General features: G+C 41.1%; 1 protein-coding gene across 1 annotated transcript; it reads right to left on the bottom strand.

The window, feature by feature from the left end:
* Positions 1-8832: 8832 nt before the first annotated feature.
* LOC134372441 (zinc finger protein 530-like) lies at positions 8833-12141 on the bottom strand (the record flags this gene model as incomplete). The annotated part of the gene is made up of 3 exons (XM_063089942.1): positions 8833-8952; positions 9453-10147; positions 11994-12141. Coding segments are annotated over 3 exons (963 nt in total), but the record flags the coding sequence as incomplete, so codon positions are not given.
* Positions 12142-21209: the final 9068 nt, after the last annotated feature.

Here is a 21209-nt window from a genome sequence, read left to right as displayed (position 1 = left end):
TTGTACTGAATCAGGACAAAAGTGAAGCTCTGCCTCTGGTTCCCACAGAAAAACTCTTCTGCCTGTATAGTCGGTGATTGTGAGGAATAGTTTTTTTATCCATATAATATATATTTCTTACTCCATATTCTTAGATATATTATTTTTTTAATCTGACAATTATGTGAAAAGAAGAGCCACTTAGCAAATGTCATTTTGGAACAGGACAGTGTGTATAGTGTTCTTGTGCAAAATTGGTGTCCTTGTGCAAAGGGGACGCCAGAACCCCAAGATTAAAGTTTCGGACACCAAGATCTCGTCTCTTTGATGGGAAGTGATTATCATTTCTACTGTTCTTGCAGGGAAAGTGTCTTCACGGGGAGCTGAGATTATCTCAGAAGAAAACAACTGTAAAATTAAAATTACTGAAAACTATTGTATTAGTCAGGATTCCCCAGAAAAACAGAACCTGTAGGGTATATATATATATATAAACGTATGAGAATACTTCAAAAAAGTTCATGAAAAACAGAATTAAAAGATAATACAAATCATTCCATGAACTTTTTGAAGTACCCTAATATAAGATATAAGAGGGTATAATTTCATAGATACAAAATTCAAGGATGTTTCTTTCTCAACACCTTAAATATTTCACTCTATTCTCTTATTTTTTGTGTGGTTTCTGAGGAGAACTCGACTTTAATTCTTATTTTTGCTCCTCTATAGGTAAGCTGTCTTTTACTTCTGGCTTTTTCAGTATTTTTTCTTTATCTTTGATTTACTGTAGTTTAAAAATGATATGCCGACATGTAGGGTTTTTTTTTTTTTAGCTTTTATCTTGCTTGGTATTCTCTGAATTTTCTGTTTCTGCACTTTGGTGTCTGACATCAATTTGGGACAATTCAGTCATTACTGTTTCAAAAATTCTTCTTTTTCCTTTCTGTTCTTTCTTTCTTTTTTTCCTCTCTTTTTTAAAATGTTCTGTCACTCTACTTGTGGTATTCCCATTACGCATATTTACACCTTTGTAGTTGTCTCATAGTTCCTGGATTTTCTGTTTTGTTTTTCTGTCTTTGTTCTGTGCTTTTTTCACTTTTAGAAATTTCTTTTGACAGTCTTCAAGCTCAGAGATTCTTTCCTCAACCATGTCTAGTCTACTAATGAGCCCTTAGAAAACATTCTTCATTTCTGGTACAATGTTTTTAATCTCTATCATTTATTTTTGGTTCTTTATTATGATTTCCATCTCTCTGCTTACACTGTCCTTCTGTTCTTGCATGTTGTCTGCATTATCCACTAGAGATCTCAACAAATTAATCATAGTTGTTTTAAATGCTCCAACTTATAATTCCAACAACTCTGCCATGGCTGGTTCTGATGTTTGTTCTCTGTCTCTTCATACTGTGTTTTTCCTTTCTAGTATGCTTTTTTTTTTGGGGGGGGGGAGCGGTTTTTCACTACAGGGATCAAACCCTATACCTTGGTATTACCAGCACCAGGCTCTAACCAACCGAGCTAACCAGCCAGCCCACCCTGTCATGTTTTCCTTGATAGCCTGATATGATGTGCTGTGTAAAAGAAATTGCTGTTAATAGGACCTTAGAAATGTGGTGGTAATGTGTGGGAGGAGGGCAAGCATTCTACAGTCCTATAATTAGATCTCAGGCATTTAGGGAGCCAATATTTCTGTTCTGTTTACAGTGTTTCTTAGATTTCAGATTTTTCTCCCCTATGAGGTAGGAAGGGATGACTCAAGTGGTCTAAAGTTGGGTATTTTTCTTCTCCCACATGGAAAAATACAGTTAGGCAGACTTGGGTATTTCCCTATTCCCACGTGTAAGGCTATATAATTGGCTGGATTTGGGCTTGCCCTTTTTCACAGTCAGTTAGGCTCTAATAAAGCCCCACCAGGTTGGACTCTGGTTAACTAGTTCCTCCTGAAGGCAGACCTTGTTAAGAGAAAGAGTGCTTTGACATATTTCAAGGTGGTTCTTTTCCTCCTTTCCCTACAGAGGCATGAGGGGATTTTCCTCCAGTATTTACTATATAAACCTACTCAAGCTTCTGTTCATATAACTCAGGAAAGCATGACCCCTCCCCCCATAATTGTGACCATGTAGAATTTTCAACTCTCAGACTTGTCCATTCCTAGCTTCCAGAAATTCATTGATTACGGTTCGGGTTCAGCACTGGTTCCCTTGTAGGTTTCTGCTAAGGTAAGTTGTTCTGTGTATCAGCCTATGTGTCTCTTAAATTTAGGGGTAGCAGTTTCCCCTGTGACCTTATTTCTCTAATGAATCTATGAATTGTTGTTGATTTTTCAGTTTGTTCAGCTTTTGACTTGTTGTTGGGATGGACTGACAACTTCCAATCTCCTTACACAGGGAACCGAAACCCAGAAGTTTCACCATCCATTTTTACATCACTCATAAACCAAAATGACCCATGTAAAACCCAAACTCAGGCTGTCTCTTCTACAACTGGTTGTACATAACACCAGTATATCCATTAACATGAGCTGTCGTGACTATAATGTATGACACTGGGTCTCAACTACCCACTTATACAGCCTATTTTTGTTCTCTGTACCTGTTCAGGTTTTATCCCGTATATAAGTTTGTAATATAATGGAGTGTAGCAGGGCTCTTCTGACATTGTGACTTGGTTGTTCCAATAGAACCCTGCTCAGAATAGGCAATTATGCATGCATAGGGACTTGATGCACCATAGACAAGCAGTCTGTTCCTGCGGGGGCACATGAACAAACCAGGAGTTGTTCCAAAATGATGTACAAAATCTGTACTGCAGATGGCATTGATGTCCTCCAGAGCCCCAGGGGCCTGCATCAATTCTCTGTGACTTGCCAAAAACCCTGCATGTTTTCCACTACTGCCACCTTCACCATCAAAGCGTCTGCAGAATCGTATGGCCCAAGGAACAGGACTGCTTGCAACACAGCCCATATCTGCCGCAGAGCACTTCCATGCTCTATGACTTTCTTAGTGTTGGTCATCTTTCATGTCCCTTGATATCTGAGTAGTATTTTTAGCTGAGAAAAGTTTCCTGCCAATATTCAAAGAAGCCTAGTAGGCACTGTGCTTTTTTCTTTTTTTGTAAGGGGATTTAAGAAACATATTAGAATGGCTAAAGTTTTTTTTTAAAGCTGATTATACCAAGTGTTGATGAGGTTGTAGGCAAACTGAAATTCTCAAATAGTACTGGTTGGAATGTATAATTGTATACCCACTTTACAACAGTTTGGCAGTTTTTGTTAATAGAAATTTTTACCTATCCTCTTATGCAGGCACTGTGTTCCCAGATACGAACTCAAAAGAAATGAGATATATGAGGGTACTTCAATAAGTTCATGGAAGATTCGTATTATCTTTTAATTCTATTTTCCCACATACTTTTTGAAGTACCCTCATAGTTACATATAAAAACTTAATATAAATGTCTGTGACAGATTTATGTTATAGCCAAGAACTAGAAACAATCCAAATGCAAATTAAAATATTAATGGGTACACAAATTGTGTTGTATTCATACTATAATACTCAAAAAAAGTATGAACTACTCATGACACAACACAGATGAATATCAAAATAATTATACAGTGCAAAATAAACCACACAAGGAGTTTGCCATATATAAAATTCTAGAAAAGGCAAATTAATCTATACTGAATAAAGTCAGTAAGGACATTTACCCAGACATCAGGTATCATCTACTCTCACCAAACGTTAACAAAGTAACTTTTAATGCCACAGAAACCAGAGGACAGCATCCCACAATGAAGACACATCTTCTATACTGAGTAAGTCTAGCGCTGTAAGACACTTCCTGCAGTGGCCACATTTTTTTTTTCCATGAGATTAACTGAATGAAGCATGAATAGTGCTAGAACAGGCCTGACATGCAGTCAGTGTTCATGGGACGTTAGCGGTGACCAGTTTCTAATTCTTTCTCTTTAAAGAGACATACATTTAATTTTTCTTCAATTTTTCTATTCTAATAAGGAAGCTTACATTATCTGGTAAATAGACATAACAGTTTTACTTGCCATAAATGACAGTTTATAATAAAAATAGAACAATAAAATCAAAATAATGGCATTAAGTCCCAGCAAGCTCATATGACATGCTGTCAAGGCTATAAGGCAGGGACTGCTCCCACTGTTGAAAAGAGAAATTAGGAAGAATTATGGGGGCATTAGGCCCCCAGAAGTAAACTAAATACTTTGTCCTGACAACAATTAGGAGGGAAGAAGGGATCAGCTCTCTCAGGATGTCGACCCATGCCATTTGATGATGTGCCTACAAGCCCTCTGAAGTCATCTTCCATCTGAGTGGAGGAGCTGGACGAAGGCCTTAGGAAAGAAGAAATGATTGTGAAGGTGAAGGCACCAGGGACCTTTTTACCAAGATTGTGTTGCTCTCTTCCAAGCCCCTTCAGCATATTATCAGACCTGCAGTGATGAGGGTAGGGAGTTGTTCTCCTCAAACCAGGCTGCACCCACCTCATCACACTTAGTCCACAGGAACTCACCACACACAGGGCTCACAGACCAGGCTGTGTGCTGTCCCTCTTACATGTTCGTCCCACAAGTCTCCACGTTTGTGTATTTGTGTCCACAGCATGCTGTAGTGTGTCAATACCTTACTCCTATTTCTCAGACCCTTGGTGTGTTTTACATATGCCAGTTTTGTGTGACTCATGCCTGTCATACACCTTTTACATTGTGGTGTGAATATATGCATATTTGTGTCCAGGCTGTGTTGGAGTGCCAGCATCCCACTCCTGTCATACTGTGTCCCTAAGGTTTCCGTAAAGTGTCACCGGGATGTCCTGAGGTGTGTCACTATCACATCTGTGACACAGTTCCCCCAGATATGCATGCAGATGTTTCCAGGCTGTGCTGGTGTCATCACTACACACCTGTCATATCTGATTCCTGAATGTGTTTCCAGGTTGTGCTGCTGTGTGCTGGCAAAACATTTACACTGTGTTTCCAGGTTCTCACTGTCACACACCTGTTGGCAGGGACCAGATCTCAATCACCCGCCTCAGTATCCATTGTACAGGAGATGTGGAAGAAGGATCAGCATGTTAAACAAGATGAAAGATGCAATTAGCTAAATCTAGAATGCTGCAAACTGTAATGTACACACACTTCAACTACTAAATGATAAAAAGTGGGAAGTGGTACCTATAGGTTAATGAATTTACAATACACAGGTGCTAAAAGCCATAAGAATATATTTTGTATCCTGATGGCAATGTCTGCCTTAAAGAACAAACACATTTTTGTAAAACTTAATTAAATCTAGCACTGATAACACATTTATATTTTGAAATATTTTCATTCCATGTATTTCATTATGAAAAGCTCTTACATTTTAGAAAATAATTTTCAAGAAATCACCCATTATGTCTGGGTTTATAAGTAAAGTAGCCCACTAATGTGCATGGAGATAGATGAAACAAGAACAACTGTAAATAATAATGGAAAACTGAGGAAGAGTTCATGAGACTGAGAAAAGTTTTTTTCACTTTTTCTATCTATTTGAAAACAGCCATTACAAAGGGGAAAATTTGTCCTCATATCAGTAATTTTATATGTTGAAAAAGATGACTTTAAAAGAACAGAGGAACTTATTTTCATGTATCAAGACAACAAAATGTACATTTTTAATATGTGCAGTTTAAGTCAATTATACAGCAGTTAAACTGTATAAGTTACAAATACTCAAACATTGTCATTCCTTAATCATTTTACTGTTTTAGTATTATCTATGTTCTCAAGATTATTTGCAGCTACTGTATCAGTATAGTGGAAATACAAAGGTGTACTACTGGCAACTCTTCCCTACTCCATGTTCAGACATAATTTCCAGCTTGAAATTGGCCATGGTGGAATTATTTACACAAAGGAAATTGGCACACACTACAAACTAGGGCTTAATTTATTGTATTACTGAATGTCTACACTTAGAAAAATGATAGAGAATGTTAACAATGCTGATGAAACATAACAGTGTATAGTATAGGTGGCCATTACGTTCTGTATACCCCAATACAAAAATTGAGAAGAAACAAGGAAATATTATTCCAGTATTCCGAAGCAATGGAAGTAACATCACTGAATGAATAAAATTCCACTGTGTTTGTTCATTATCTTTCTATCTATTACTGAAAGGGAACTCACCACAATAAAACAAGCAAACAACATAAAACAGATACACATCTTACTAAAGATATACAAGGGGCCAATAAACACATGAAAAAAAAAATGCTCAACATGATGGATCCTTCAGTAAATGCACTTAAAACCACCGTGAGATACCACTACATACTTAATTAATTATAATTATGTAAATTATAATTAAAATAATTTAAAAGGGTAATAATTAAAAACTATCCCTACCAAGTACTGGCAAAGATGTGAACAAATTGAAACACACACTCCTGGTGGGAATGCAAAAAGAACAACTTTAGGTCACAGTATGGCATTTTCTTAAAAGTTAAATATTCACCTACCCCATGACTCAGGCATTGCATTCTGAGTTATTAATACAAGCAAAACAAAACAAATATCCATTTAAGGAGTTGTATACAAATGTTTGTAGCAGCTTTATTTGTAATAGCCAAACACTGGAAATAACCCAAATGTGCATAAACAGATGAACGGAATAAACAAAGAGTCATACATCCATAGAAGAAAATGCTCCTCAGAAATAAGAATGAACTCTTCATATAAGCATCATTTATGATTCTCTGATTATGCAGTGTGTATGAAATGAAGAAAAAAAAAGAGTGAATACCTTATGATTCCAATGATAAAATTCTAGAAAATGCAAACCAACCTATTGTAAAGGAAAGTAAATCAATGGTTGGTTAGATTATCAAGGAGGGATATTATAAAAAAAAACAAAGAAAATTTCCTCGTGACATATGCTCATTATCATAATTACAATATTGGTTTCATGGATTTACACTTACGTCAAAATGTATCAAAATGGTACACTTTTAAGTATGTACAATTTATTGCATATCAATTATACCTTAATAAAACTCAAAAAAATGGCTCAAGATAACAATCTAAATCTCTTGTCTGCGGAAAATCAGACTTGGCAACTCTATATTGACTTTACCATCTAACTCCCCATGTATGGGGAAAAGCAACCTTGCCTAAGTGGCAGGAATGTAGGTGAACGATGAAGGTCATTTTCACCAGAGTTAAGAGGATTGTTGGCTGGATCACAAAAGCGGTATCCCTGGATACTACCTTCTCCTCATACTTCATTTATTGTCTGTGTAGCAATGGCCTTCAGGCAAACAGCCCAGAGAGGCTATAGGAATCCATAAAACCCTTATTTTCTCTGACAGTGACTTCAGCTACACAAGACACACAGTTCTGGGAGTACTGAGACTTTTGTACACAATGATCCTGCAGTCACAGTCACTGGAACATTTATGTATACATCTTTAGAAGAACATGCTATCTAGCTGCAGGCTCCCCTCCCTATTAATGAACCCAATATCTCTGTACCATTCATCGTTCCCCTGGCCCCTGTAGTTTTACACCTAGTGATACTACTCCTCTGAATTCTAGGTTTTAGGGCACACAGCTCCTTTGCAGGATCTGAGTAAGAGATTCTCAACATTGCTGTGCATTATGAATTCTCCCTCATTAAAAAAAAAGAAAAAAAATCATGTCATCTCTAAAGTAACAGAAGTTATCTGAACAAATGCCCCCTCCTCACATTGACTTCTGAACCCACAGACCTCTGCTATTCAGGCAAAAAATTAAGAACACAAAACCCTGTAGACTCTCCAAGGACAACTTGACAGCAATGCAAACTAGGTCAAAACTGGAACAAGAGATAACTTGGGTCATTACCATCCCTCTGAGGCACACAGAGTTTGTGTCACCACAGATGTTATTTACTTCTTCAAGCTGGCAAAGTCCTATTATGCTTTCAAAGTATTCCACAGTAAATCAAACTTCCTAGATTAAAGGTACTTAAATAAAAAGGCCTTTATTATTGCACAAGCCAGACAGTGCAATGTCCAATAGGTATTTCCTGGTTTGGTGACTTAGAAGCTGAAAAAAACTTCACAACTATCACCTAAGATCACCTAAGACCAACCAACAAGAAGGCAGTCCTTCTCTGCAAGTAACCAGCAGAACTTGGATCAGGTCTTCTGGACAGAAGTGCGTTAAATCCACACTCTTAACTAGTCAAAGAGAAAAGAATAAGAACCCTCCAAGACCTCAGCCTACTCATAATTCCCTCCAACAAATGGAAGAGGTCTGCTACCCTAAGAACACTGGGGTGGTGACTCACACATACTCTGTGCATCTGCCAGTTGGTTGAGAGGAAATGGCTTTAGCCACAGAAATTGGCAATGACTTTAAAACTGGCAAGATCCCTGGGCAATTTCAGAAAATACACCATAGCTTGGGCCAGCCCGTGGCTCACTCGGGAGAGTATGGTGCTGATAACACCAAGGCAATGGGTTCGGATTGCTATATAGGGATGGCCGATTAGTTCACTTTGGAGAGTGTGGTGCTGATGACACAAAGTCAAGGGTTAAGATTCCCTTACCAGTCATCTTTAAAAAAAAAAGAAAACACACCATAGCTACACATGCTTCCCACATACCTGAAATTTACGGGGAATCTGTGCATGTAAGGATATATGAAGTTCAACTTAGGTAGAAGGCTCCTCACCTAGACTTTCCTCCAAGGTCATTCTACAAAGTAATGAAAAAGCTCATTCCCTGCATATCTAAGGCCTTTCTCCTGTGTGAACTCTTCAGTATTAAATGAGGAAAGATATGTGGCTAAAGAATTTCCCACATGCACTGCACATGAGCTCTCCTGTGTTGGAAGAGGTTGGACCTTTGCCTAAAGGATTTTCCACATTCACTGCACTCGTAAGGCCTTTCTCCAGTGTGAACTGTCTGGTGTTGAATGAGGTGAGTTTTGCGGTTAAAGGATTTCCCACAGTCACTGCACTCATAAGGCTTTGCTCCAGTGTGAACTGTGTGGTGTCAAAAAAGCAGGGTTTTGCAACTAAATGATTTCCCACATTTACTGCACTCTAAAGGCCTTGCTCCAGTGTGAGCCTTTCTGTGTCAAAAGAGGCTAGAGCTTTGGCTAAAAGATTTGCTACACTCACAACACTCATAGGCCTTTCTCCAGTGTGAACTCTTTGGTGTTGAATGAGGACAGATTTCTGGCTGAATGATTTCCCACATTCACTACAGTCATAAAGCCTTTGTCCAGTATGAACTCTTTGGTGTTGAATGATGTAGGTTTTGCAACTAAATGATTTCCCACATTGACTGCACTTATATGGCCTTGCTCCAGTGTGAACCCTCCTGTGTCACAAGAGGTTAGGGCTATGGCTAAAAGAGTTCACACATTCAGTGCACTCATAAGGTCTTTCTCCGGTATGAACCCTTTGGTGTTGAATGAGGTGGCTTTTGCGACTAAATAATTTCCCACATTCACTGCAGTCATGAAGCTTTACTCTAGAGTAAACTTTCCTGTGTCCAAAGAAGCCAGAGCTTTGGCTAAAAGATTTCCCACATTCACTGCACTCGTAAGGCCTTTCTCCAGTGTGAACTCTTTGGTGCTGAATGAGGACAGATTTCTGGCTAAAAGATTTCCCATAATCAATGCGTTTACAAAGCTTTCCTCCAGTGTGAACTCTCCAGTGTTGAATGCTGCTACACGGCTTCTTACTGTTGGGGGTGGCCTGGTGCTGGAGAAGGCCTAATGTGGCTGGGAATTCCTTCCCAACCTCCCCATAGGTGAAGGGCTTCCCTGACACATGGACTCTGCAGCTCATTACAAACAAGGCCTGGTTTACATCCATTTTGAAGAGATTTTCTCCAATATAATGCTTCTGGAACTGGTAAAGGTTTGAACTGAACCAGCAGCTTCTGGGTGCTCCATCCAAGTATGGTTTCTGCCCAGGGTATGTTGTTGGGAGGTCAGCAAGGTGCAAAATGTTTCTCAGGACTGGGACACACATCTCACAGAGTGGAGTCTTCTGGATGAAGGAAGCCTTTGCAGTCCTGATTTGTGACACTCCTTCAACAGAAAAGCTCTGATCACAAGGTGACTCCTCATCTGCTCCACACCAAGAACCTAAAAGAAGAGAAATGCTGATGAAATGCAGGTTGACTACTGTGGAAGAAGCAAGTCCTGTCAAAAATGTATGTTAGACATAAGTATATGGGAATGTTTTCAGGATGTTTTCAGGATGTAGGTGCTGGTGGCAATTTGAGGAAAGTGTCTCTAAAGATCACAGAATGAAGGAGGCATTACAGGAAAAACTGCACAAACATGGGTGCTCTTCAGGGAGGAAAGACAGGGTCTCTGACTCACTCCTGTGCCAAAAGCCTTCAGCAGGACTTTGCTGACAAAATGGGCATGCTGCACAGAAAGTTACTGGTGTCCAGGCCAAGGAAAATCCAATGGGAACCAATTACCTGGTGTCCATGGACCACTTAAGGATATGTGCCCACCTCACAACACATTACATGTGGGTCAGTATTGGAGAACATTGTAGAAGGTGCAGTGGAGAGAAACAAATGAGCCATGAAGGCCTGAAATGTGGGGCTGAAAGTGACAGATAAAATGTCAAAAAGTGTCAAGTATGAGAAAAAAAAGGTAAAAATGAGATGTGTCAAATGGCATTAGCACCCAAACACTGAGGACACAAGACAAGTTCATGGCATAATTAGAAAATAGCTCTTATGTCATACCCCCTCCTCAGCTGTCACTCACTGTAGAGTATGCATAAAGCAAATGTACTTCACAGTGCCTGGTTTTCCAAAGCCTTGCAGTTTCAAATACTGACCTTACAAAAAACAGGAAATTTTCCCCAGGCTATTGAGTCTCTGTTGTAAGATAAAGAGTTGTAACACAGCAAGGCTGCTGGCTCAAAGACAGATAGGTTACTGATTGATATGTAAAGATACTGGGAAATTGCTGTAAGAAGGCATGTTTGCTAAGATCAGGCTTTTGTTGGTGGACCACTTAATTACCTTAATGGAATTTCATCTGACTTGTTTCACTGAAAGTTACCAGCCTATATTGTTAAACTATAACCCCACCTATGTTCTCTTCTTGTAACTTCCTGATTTGGAGAATAAATGTGGGAAGAGAACCCCAATTTGGGTTAATTTCCCAAATGGAAGGAATGCCTCTCTCTTGAGGGTTCTGGGAGATTAACCACTTTGGGGATTCTCACTGCTCAGAAGAGATGGGCTTTGAGTAATCCTCTGTGGCTCTGTCACCCAGGGGAAAAGGGGTGACAAATCCGTGGGGGGCAAAGCAACAACTCACCAGAGCCAGACCTCTTCTGAGAGTACACTGCTATGTCTGCCCTGGGACGCAGTGGCTATCCCCCAATTCCAGGTGTGCAACTACATTGGGACCTGCATTAAACAAGGTCTAAGGGAAATACCAGAGAGATGAGTGGCCAGCACTGGCCCAGAGCAACTCAGCAAGTGACAAAGTATAGAGAAAATAATAATATTAGAATAAAATCTCAGAAAAGGGTTTCGCAAGAAAAAGCTATGAACCATCTAAGCAGTAACCATTACAATGTCTGCAATTGCTGACACAGGCTGGCATGAGGAAATGTTAGCTAGAGGAAAAAGGCAGAACATGGCGCACAGAGGTTCCATGGATCTGGACAGTCATCTTGCTAGGGAGAGGGTAAGGATGGATCCATTAGGCTGACTGCAAGACTCCTGATTCCCAGACCTTCTCTGCACTTCTTGAGGAAGCAGATGTTAGGGCTGTCTGGAGACTACATTGCTGAGGCAGTGCACACACTTGGCGCTGTTCCCCACAGTACATATACCAAGAAAGTGGGAAGTTAGCAAAGCCCATATGCTGTCTGTGGAAGGAACAGGGCTGTCTCTGGGACAAGAGGAAAGACAGACACTAGCAAAGGACCCTAGGAGGAATATGAAGCCCTTACCTAGGGACTCTCTAAGTGCATAGTTCTCCAGCATCACATCACAGTACAGGAGACTCTGAGCCTCATCAAGGAGCTCCCACTCCTCCTGGGAGAAGTAAATGGCCATGTTTTCAAAGGTCACAGAACCCTGCCATGATGGGGACAGTTCATTCCATGATCATTTTCTCTCACAGAACCCCAAGTTCATCCCCCTGCTCATCCATCCCCTGCTCACCCATCCCCTGCTCACCCTCCTCCCCATCTCCCCACCTCATGAGAGATACAGGCACCAGTACCACTGATGCCCTTCTCTCTTTTTGGTCCTACTTGTCACTGTGTCCTCCCACAGCAACAACAGTCAGGTGAGCAAATATCTAAGCTCTGAGCACGGTATGCCAAGAAGCACCCCCTCTTGTCAAGCAATTCTCCTGTAATCCCTGAGCTCATGGCCCCTAAGACACAAAAAAGGTTCTGGGTTTACATTTCAGCCTTATTTCCTCAATGCCAGGATCCTTGGGCCATAAGTTCAAAATCCCACCCCACATGCACATCACTCTTTCTACTACATCTGTCACATAAATGCACTCCCACAGCCTCCATCCCACACCAGTCATGACCTGTCCTTCATACATATTTCTCAGTGCAAGTCATCCAAAAAGTGCTTGCAAATTCAAACAGGATCCAGTACCACCCAGACCTCTGATGTCCCCACTGGAAGACACAGACTTGAACCCTGATCTGAAAGCCTCTCTTCCTTCCTCTGTTCTTTCCTCCAACCTTAGCCACCCAGAACCATTTGCGAATCTTCAATACCCACGGTCCTTTCCAACTTGTATTGTACTTACCAGTAATGGCCTTCCTTTCCTCCTAACCCTCATTTATACCCAAGTATGAGACCAAGTCATGACCTGTACTTCCCTTCCTGGCCTGATATTAATATTATCATCATGACCAGCATTCCCCATAAGAAATGTGACCCATACTATAATGCGCTGAATGTTTGCTCCCCCATCCCCTCCAAAATTCCTGTGTTGAAGCCCTAACACAGGAAAGCCTAGTATAGTGTGATAGTATTTGCAGTTAGGGGTCTTCTGGTAATGATTAGATTTAGATTAGGTCAAGAGAGTGGGTCACTCATGATGGGATTAGTGCCCTTACAAGAAAAGGAAGAGAGAAATTTTCCTTTCTTGGCACACTCCCCCTCAGAAAAGGCCATGTGCATAAACAGTAAAAAGAAAGCTGTTGCAACCAAGATGAGAACTCTCACCAGGTACCGAAACAGCCATCACCTCGATCTTGGACTTCCCAGCCTTCAGAAGTGTGAGAAATGTTTGTTGTTTAAGCCACCAGTCTATAATATTTTCTTATCAAATTGAGCTAAGACACACAGTTCCATCCTGGTCCATATGCTTTGTAGATGTCTGTATCCTGAACCCCAGCCCAGAGTCCCAGACCTGTTTACACCTGACAAGTTGATTCCTCTACTCATTTATTCGCTGAAACATGTCATACTCTTCAATGAACAAAACAAACTCCTGATAACCTGAATGAAAATTAATCCTACTATCTACCTCCCTATCGCAGTTGATAAACATCCCTTCCAGATGCTAAACACAAAAACCTTGCAGTCACCCTTTTCTTTCTCACCCTGAAAATCAGAAAATCAGAGCAAACCTACTAAAACAACAATGACTCAATCATTTCTACCACCTCCACAGCCATTACACTGGTCCACACCATCAATGGTCACCTGGACTACTGCAGCAGCATTCTCCCTGGTAATGCTACCATCATCTTCCTCACACCCACATTATGTTTTCCATGCTCAGCCACAGGGAGCCTGATGAGACCTGGGTCCAATCACCTCCCTCCTCTGCTCCAAACCACACACTGTTCCCATCTTCTCCAGAATAGACATTCACCTTCTCAGGGGGCCATTCAAGTCCAGACTCTTATCCTGTTACTCTCTGTTCTTGTGAGAAAGAAAGAAGACTTGAGGTTCCCTGAACCAGCTCAGGCTCACTTCCAGGCATCTGCAAATACTTGTATCTGTGCCTGGGAAAATTTCCATATCTCATTCCATTGTTTGCTAGTAACAGGAACCACTCCACATAACTCTCAGCCTGGATTCAGGACCCAGGGCTTAGCATCTTCAGGATCCCAGGCCCAATGCCGGGAAGAGTGGCAAGTGAAGAGTTCCAAGATACCACAGTTCCAGAGATTAAATGGCCAGAATCAGGACGAGTGAGTGAGATTCAGAACACTCCCTACACACCTTTGTAGGGCTTGTAAGTGCTTCTGTATGTACTAGTGGCAATCTGTGGGAGGAGGGGAGTTCTGAGAGGCAAGTGACCACAATGGGGATCCAGGGCTCCAGGCTTTCTTGTTAAACCCTGCTCGGCAATGGAGCCAGATGACCTGGGATGACTGCATTATCTCTGGGTCGCAGTCCTCGATGCTGATTTTTTACTAGCTATGTGACCTTATAAAAGGACTAAATTCCTCTGTGCCTCCTATTATCATCTCTCTTCCAGTCTGTTCCTGAGCAGTTTTTGCAAAACTTTTAAATGCGTGATTCAAGCCATATTCCTCTTCTGTTCACAACTCTTGCTCCCGCGTTCTGAAAGAATGGCAGTGGGCAAATGATGGCGCGATTCGGCCTCACATTCTGTTCCCCGCATGAGGCAGAACCCCGAGTTTGCCGAAGGCTCCCCGGGAGGTGTTCAGTCGCACCTCCAAGCCTTTGCACTTGCCGGCTCCGCTGCCTGTCACAATCTCCCCCACCCCACCACACTAGACGTCAGAAATAGAGACCCACCCACGGCCGCTTCACTGTCCCGAACACAGGGGACTAAGGTGCAAAAACACTAACAGACTCTCCTCACTGGGGCTTTAAAATTCGGGTTGGGGTGAAGGCGGGTGAGACCCGGAGGACGCGGCATTTACCTGAGGCGGGTCCCTCAGCACGGCAGTGCCATCGGACTCTGGGGCAGACCGGGATCGGCGGGCGACAGATGCGACAGCCGGGCACAACGATTTCTATCTCGGCCCTGTCGCGGGTCACTCCAGGGGACGCTGCCAAGCCTCAGACCCGCAGCCGTGAAGCGGAGATAACAACTCCTCAGTCCGGATCCACCGCCGGAGGAACCTAAGACAACGCAAAAAGCCCGCCACGCGGAGGATGCCGGAAGTCCCGCCCCGGCGCGGAGGGACGAACGGAAGTGCTCCTTTCCTAGGTCTTCATTGGCTCAACGCCGAGGGCGCCTGCGGCAGCTTCTCTGAGTAACGTAGTTCTCCCATCTCCGCAGGACGGGCAGAGGGCGGCCTTCTCCGGGACCTCCCCGAGAAAAGGCCGAGGGGCACCGCCTGAGGGGCCCTGGGAAGGGGCGTCCCAACCCTCCAAAAGTGTGGGAGGGGCTTCGCTCCTTTTTCAAAGACTCGAACTCAGATTTCTGGTGAGTATCGTCCGCAACTGATCACCTAGGTATTTAGAGACATTATTTCAGGCTCCTGAAGTGCATTCTCCCAGTGGCTAACAGTATTATTTCAGGTGCTCTTAATGACTGTACTCATAAATCCAGAGAGACGTATTCCTTAGAGTCATTCAGACAAAAATGTGTGCACTCTTACAGGGAACTTAGTAAACATTGTCTTTCTTTTCAAATGCGTGTAACCTGGAAAGTTAGACTCAGCTTAGTGAGTATGCTTGGCCGGGGGACGAGAGGAAAAGTATCCACATAAGTCCAGGACGAGAATATTGAAGTTTTTAGATCGCCCTAAAGCTTGAGGACAAAAGTGGAGCTCTGCCTCTGGTTCACACAGAAAATATCTTTTCCCTCTATATTCAGTGATTGTGTCTAACCCAGTGAGGATCACTGTAAGATTTATCTACAAGATTTCTTACTGTGTATTCTTAGATATAGTCAATTCCTTCTGGGAATCTGACAACTATGTGAAAAATAGAGCCGCTCTGCAAATGTCATTTTGGAACAGGACAGTGTCTATGGTGTTTATAGTTGGAAAACTTATGCAAGGGGAACACCTGTAGATAAAAGTTTGGGACACTAAGATCTTATCTCTTTGAGAGGAAGTGATTATAAGTTTTATTGTTATTGCAGGAACAGTATCTGCATGGGGCGTTGAGATTATTGCAGAAAAACAGTCGTGAACTAACAAGTACTGGAAAGTATTGTATTAATCAGGATTCTCCAGAGAAACAGGACCAGTCAGGTATATATAGATATTTCAGGGAAGATTTATTATGAAATTTGACTCATGTGATTATGTTTAATGAGCACTGAGTTTCAGGCACTATTGTAGGTACCTGAGATGAGTCAGGAAATAAGGAAGACAAGCCTGCTCTCATAAGTCTTAGATTATTTAAGAAAAGCATACAGGAAACATGAGGGAAGATACACTAAATGAATAGTATATTAGAATGTAGTAGACACAATGGAAGAGAAGAGGTTAGGCCAGCCTCGGGATCCATATTCGTCTTGGTAGCCCTTGTTGGGGTGGCGATCATCTTCAAAGCCACAAGGAGTCCAGGAGGCCAAGATGAGTGCTGAATTGTCATGGCTGCATACGGGTAGGTCCCCAGTTGTCCAGGGAGGTGTGAGGTGGATGATCCATACAGGTTCTTGCCGGTGGGCAGGGCTCTCGCAGATTGCACCACCTCAACACCAGACCTTTCCGGTATGGGAGACCTATCCCAGAGGGCAAAATGGGAATATGCCCTGGGTGCAACAGGTGGAACCTGGACACTGGAAGCGCATCAGAGAAAAAGTTCTGAGCCCCTCCAGTCTCCTACCTGGTCCTGCTGTTCTCAGACCTTCATGTCAGAACTGGGTCTAAAGTGAGTAAGTTGTTCCCTGGCTGGCCTGTTCATGGTGAGTTCATTGGACACTTCTGCAGACCTCTTGCTAAGGCCAGGACTCAGCCCATGGCTGTGGTGATGGAGAATAAGAGGAAGCTGGAATGATGTGATCTGATGAAGAAGCCAGGAGAGGAGAATAAAAAGAGAATAAAAGAATCACAGTGACTCCGTTTTTTGAATTTAACTGACTTGTTCTCTTCTAGCCCAAGAAGCTGACCTTCCATTAGAATTTATGCTTGACAGACAAACTTTTTGGGGATTTGTTATCACCAAGAAACCCTTTGCTTAGATAAATATAGATGACATTTTTGTTTAGAGAAATCCTGGGAAAACAGGATGATTGTTAACCTGTTGTATTTTAAACAAATGCAAATTACTTACGAATTGAGTGGTCTAGAGTAGCCATAAACATTGCAAAAGCCTGAGAAACCATTATTCAATATGTCATAACAAGCTATCCATTCTGTCATCATAGAATGTTTGGAATTTGTTTACTGCTTAGACTTCCCTGAACTTGTACTATAAAACCTCCTTGCCTTTTCTGCTTGTTGGGTGGACTTATTTCTCATGCTGAGGGGTGGCCCCCAGTTTGCAAATCTAAATAAGTGTCACTTAAATTTCCTTACAGACTGAAGTGCTTGCTTCCACAGATCTCCCTTGCTATGGTATCCCTTCCTCAAGGGTCACAACCTGAAATCAGTGGTATTGTGTATTTTGTCCAGGTTTATTGTCATTTATAAGAGGAGTGTGAGTCAGACCCTGTTACACCATCACAGCCAGAACCTACAAAACATCAAGACAGTGAAAGCGATTCTGAGAGTTTGAAAACCTGTTCCTTAACATAGAGCTTTGTTTACAATTTGGCAAGTTATCGCTAAATGTTGGATGTCAACACTAGTGGGATAAAACATAACAGCTCCTAACCAAACTCATAAATTTTTATAGCAGCTGATTTATAATCATGTGGGATTTTCTAAGTGAAATTAGTATTTTGTCCACTAATTAATATTCCTTTTGAAGCTGAGCCTTTTATATTTTTTATTTTTGTTTGTGATTTTTATGTTATCTTTGGTGATTTAGAATCCACTAAAAGGTGGTGCGGAAAGAAACTCCTGAGGGGAAAAAAAATGAAAAGGATAGAGTGTAGAGGGCTTAGAGCATTGTTAGTAAGTGCAATATTCTATATTGAGGTAGTTCTGACTGACAGTGTTCAGATTAAAGCACTGACACAAACCGCTTTCTTTTCTACACATGTATTCCATTTTTGTTAACTTGTTAAACCAGTTTTAGATACAGAATCATAAATAATATTTTGAGGTATTCAATTATGAATTGAGTTATACAGGATCATATCCACTCTGCAATGAGTTTGTAACATGCTTTGCAAATTTGTATGCATTTAACTCATTCAATACAAAAAGGTACCTACATTTCTGTCATTGTAAATATAATGTAGGTTGAGGAAAATGGAAAGATAAGCTTACCTGACAATTGCACAATTCTAAGCACAAAAATATATCAAAATATGTGAAATTTTGTTTGGCAAAATTTTAAGCCTTATAATTTATAGTGGAAATAATTTTAAGATTCTACTTTATATAGTGAAGCCACATCAAGAGGACTGTTACAGAACCAAACTTGGGTTTGTTCAAGTGCAGCTAAGGCAAGACACTAACACCAGGTTGCAGTGAGGGAAATTAGGTGTTTAATTACAAAGCCTAGAAATTGGAGCAGAGGCAGCTAATGCTGAAAACCCCAGGTCCTCAAAAGTTTACAAGCAAGGATTTTTAAAGGAAACACTTGTGAGTTAGGGTTAGGGCTGGGTGAGTAGCCTGTGGATGTTTCTGGTTGGTTGAATCTCAGAAGACAAAGAGCCCTGGGACCCTGTCCATCAATCTTCTAGCTCCAATCAGTCTGGTGCCTTGTAGTCCACATTTGGTCAGCATTTTCATCTGGTGGAGAAACTTGGGTCTCATTCCCTGTAAAAACACCTCAAGGATATATGTCAAGATAGTGTCTTTGATCCTTGGAGTATACTGGCTCCCTCCTTATTCCTTAGGCTATATCTTACGGCTTTCTTCAGGAGAGCAACCCATCATAAGATACCAAAAAAATAAAATAAAATAATAATAATAATAATAATACAGATTGTGTGTGCATGGTGGAAATAAAAACCATTTCTAGTGAGAACGCAAAGGTTATTTATTCAGAGATTGCTACAAGGAAGTCAACCACCATCACTTGCATTTGGCAGAGACTCACATTAGGCGAGGAGGGGCACAGCTTTCTAATGGAAACAGGGAAGGTTTTAGGTGTGCCCTCACTGCCAACTATTTGCACAGGGAAGCCGGAGGCAGGTTAACAACAAGCATGGCATCCAATATCATTGGTTAGAAGAGCATATTTGACTTTCTCCAGTTGGTTTGTGGGCAAAATTTAGAAAAGCTGGCAGTTATTCACTAAGTCCTACCCATTGTGGGCCAGTTGCTGCAGAGGTTGTAGGTCAGAGTCCTTTTTTTATACATGATGTATAATCTGGCCATTATTCATTGATATACTCAGTTTCTCAGTGTCTGTGTGCATGACACCCACAGCAGGCCCTCGGCATCCCTACCACATACCTGTTACACAAATCTCTGTGCAGTATTGGTTTTTGTGTGGCCACAAGTGCTGTAGTATGTCAGCACCTGTTCTGCCTCACAGGTCCCTGCTATGCTTTGCATAGGCTGGTTGTGTTCCCTGTCACACTTCTTTTTGTTCTGGGTATAGTTTGTGCATGTGTATTATATTCAGACTTTGTTGAAGTGTGTCAGTTTCACACACTACCACAAAGGGTTCCTGAGAAATGTGTTTGTCTCTACGCTATGTTGCTCTAAAACTACCACACACACAAATGCACATTTCTGCTCCACTCAGGATACCTGCAAATAACAGTACCTTAAATGTTTTTGTTTCCCGGCTGGTCTGTGGTGTGCTAGTAAATCACACTGTCAAGATGTGTGCAGGTAATGCTTAAAGAATACAGGGCTTGTTTGTTTTATTGAATGGCTAGATTTAAGAAAGTGAGGGAGAGTATGTTTTTGTTTTGTTTTGTTTTGTTTTGTTTTGACTGGTAAGGGGATCGCAACCCTCGGCTCGGTGCCATCCACACCACGCTCAGCCAGTGAGTGCACCGGCAATCCCTATAAAGGATCTGAACCCGCGACCTCACTACTACCAGAACCGCACTCTCCCAAGTGAGCCACGAGCTGGCCCAAGAGTATGTTAATAATGCAGATAATGCTTAAAGTATACAGTGTCTGTGGCTGTTACACTGTGAATAGACCAAAACTATGAGAAAATATTTTCCCAGCATTCAAAAATAATTTTTCCATTTAGTGAAGAAGTGCATCATATTACTGAAGAATGAGTGAAGTTCCAGCATAAGTCTTTGTTATACAAGTCTTTCTATTCATTAACAAAAATGGAAATTTCACCAACATTCATTTAAAAATAAGCAAGATATTAACAAACATTTTTTGAAAAAAGATATACAAGTATTCAAGAGGCAAATGAACACATAAAAATGTTTAATATCATAAAACATCAGAACAGTGCAACTGAAACCACAGAGCGATGCCATTATACACCTAATAAAACAACTAAAATTAAAAAGACTGACCAGTAACACCTATGTCAAGGGTTCAAATCCTCATACTGGCCAGCTGCCAGAAAGAAAAAAAAAAGAGCAACCATACCAAGTATTGGCAAGAATGCGGAGCAATAGGAATGCTGACATACCAGCATACTTTGAAAAGTTCATGGAAAAAACAGAATTAAAATATAATACGAATCATTCTAGGAACTTTTTCAAGTACCCTCATACTATTGGTGGTAATGGAAGTGGGTACAATCAGTTTAGATCATAGTTTGGCAGTTTCTCAAAAAGTGAAACATTCATATACACTGAAGTATTGGCACAGGAGAAATAAAACACATATGCATATTAAGAATTGTATGCCTATGTTCATAGTAGCTTTATTTATAAAAGCCCAAAATGGAAAACTCCCCAACTGCACATTAAGAGATGAATGGATAAACAAATAGTGAGCACATCCATGTAAACTGAACACTACTCAGCAATAAAAAGAATGAATATTCACCTAAGCAATGCTGACAAATATCAGAAAAAAAGGAAGGAAAATTTTATGATTAATTCACATAAAATTCTAGAAACAATACACTCTCTTGTGAATGAAAGTAAATCACTGACAAGCAAAAAAAGAAAAAAGAAAGTAAATCACTGAACACTGACAGGCCCAGGGAGCACAGGGAGAGATTATAAAAGGGCATGAAGTAAACCATAGATATGTTCACGATCA

The sequence above is a fragment of the Cynocephalus volans genome, chromosome 3 (genome assembly GCF_027409185.1).
Source record: "Cynocephalus volans isolate mCynVol1 chromosome 3, mCynVol1.pri, whole genome shotgun sequence".
NCBI lineage: Eukaryota > Metazoa > Chordata > Mammalia > Dermoptera > Cynocephalidae > Cynocephalus > Cynocephalus volans.
This window is presented reverse-complemented; position numbering and strand designations above follow the sequence as displayed.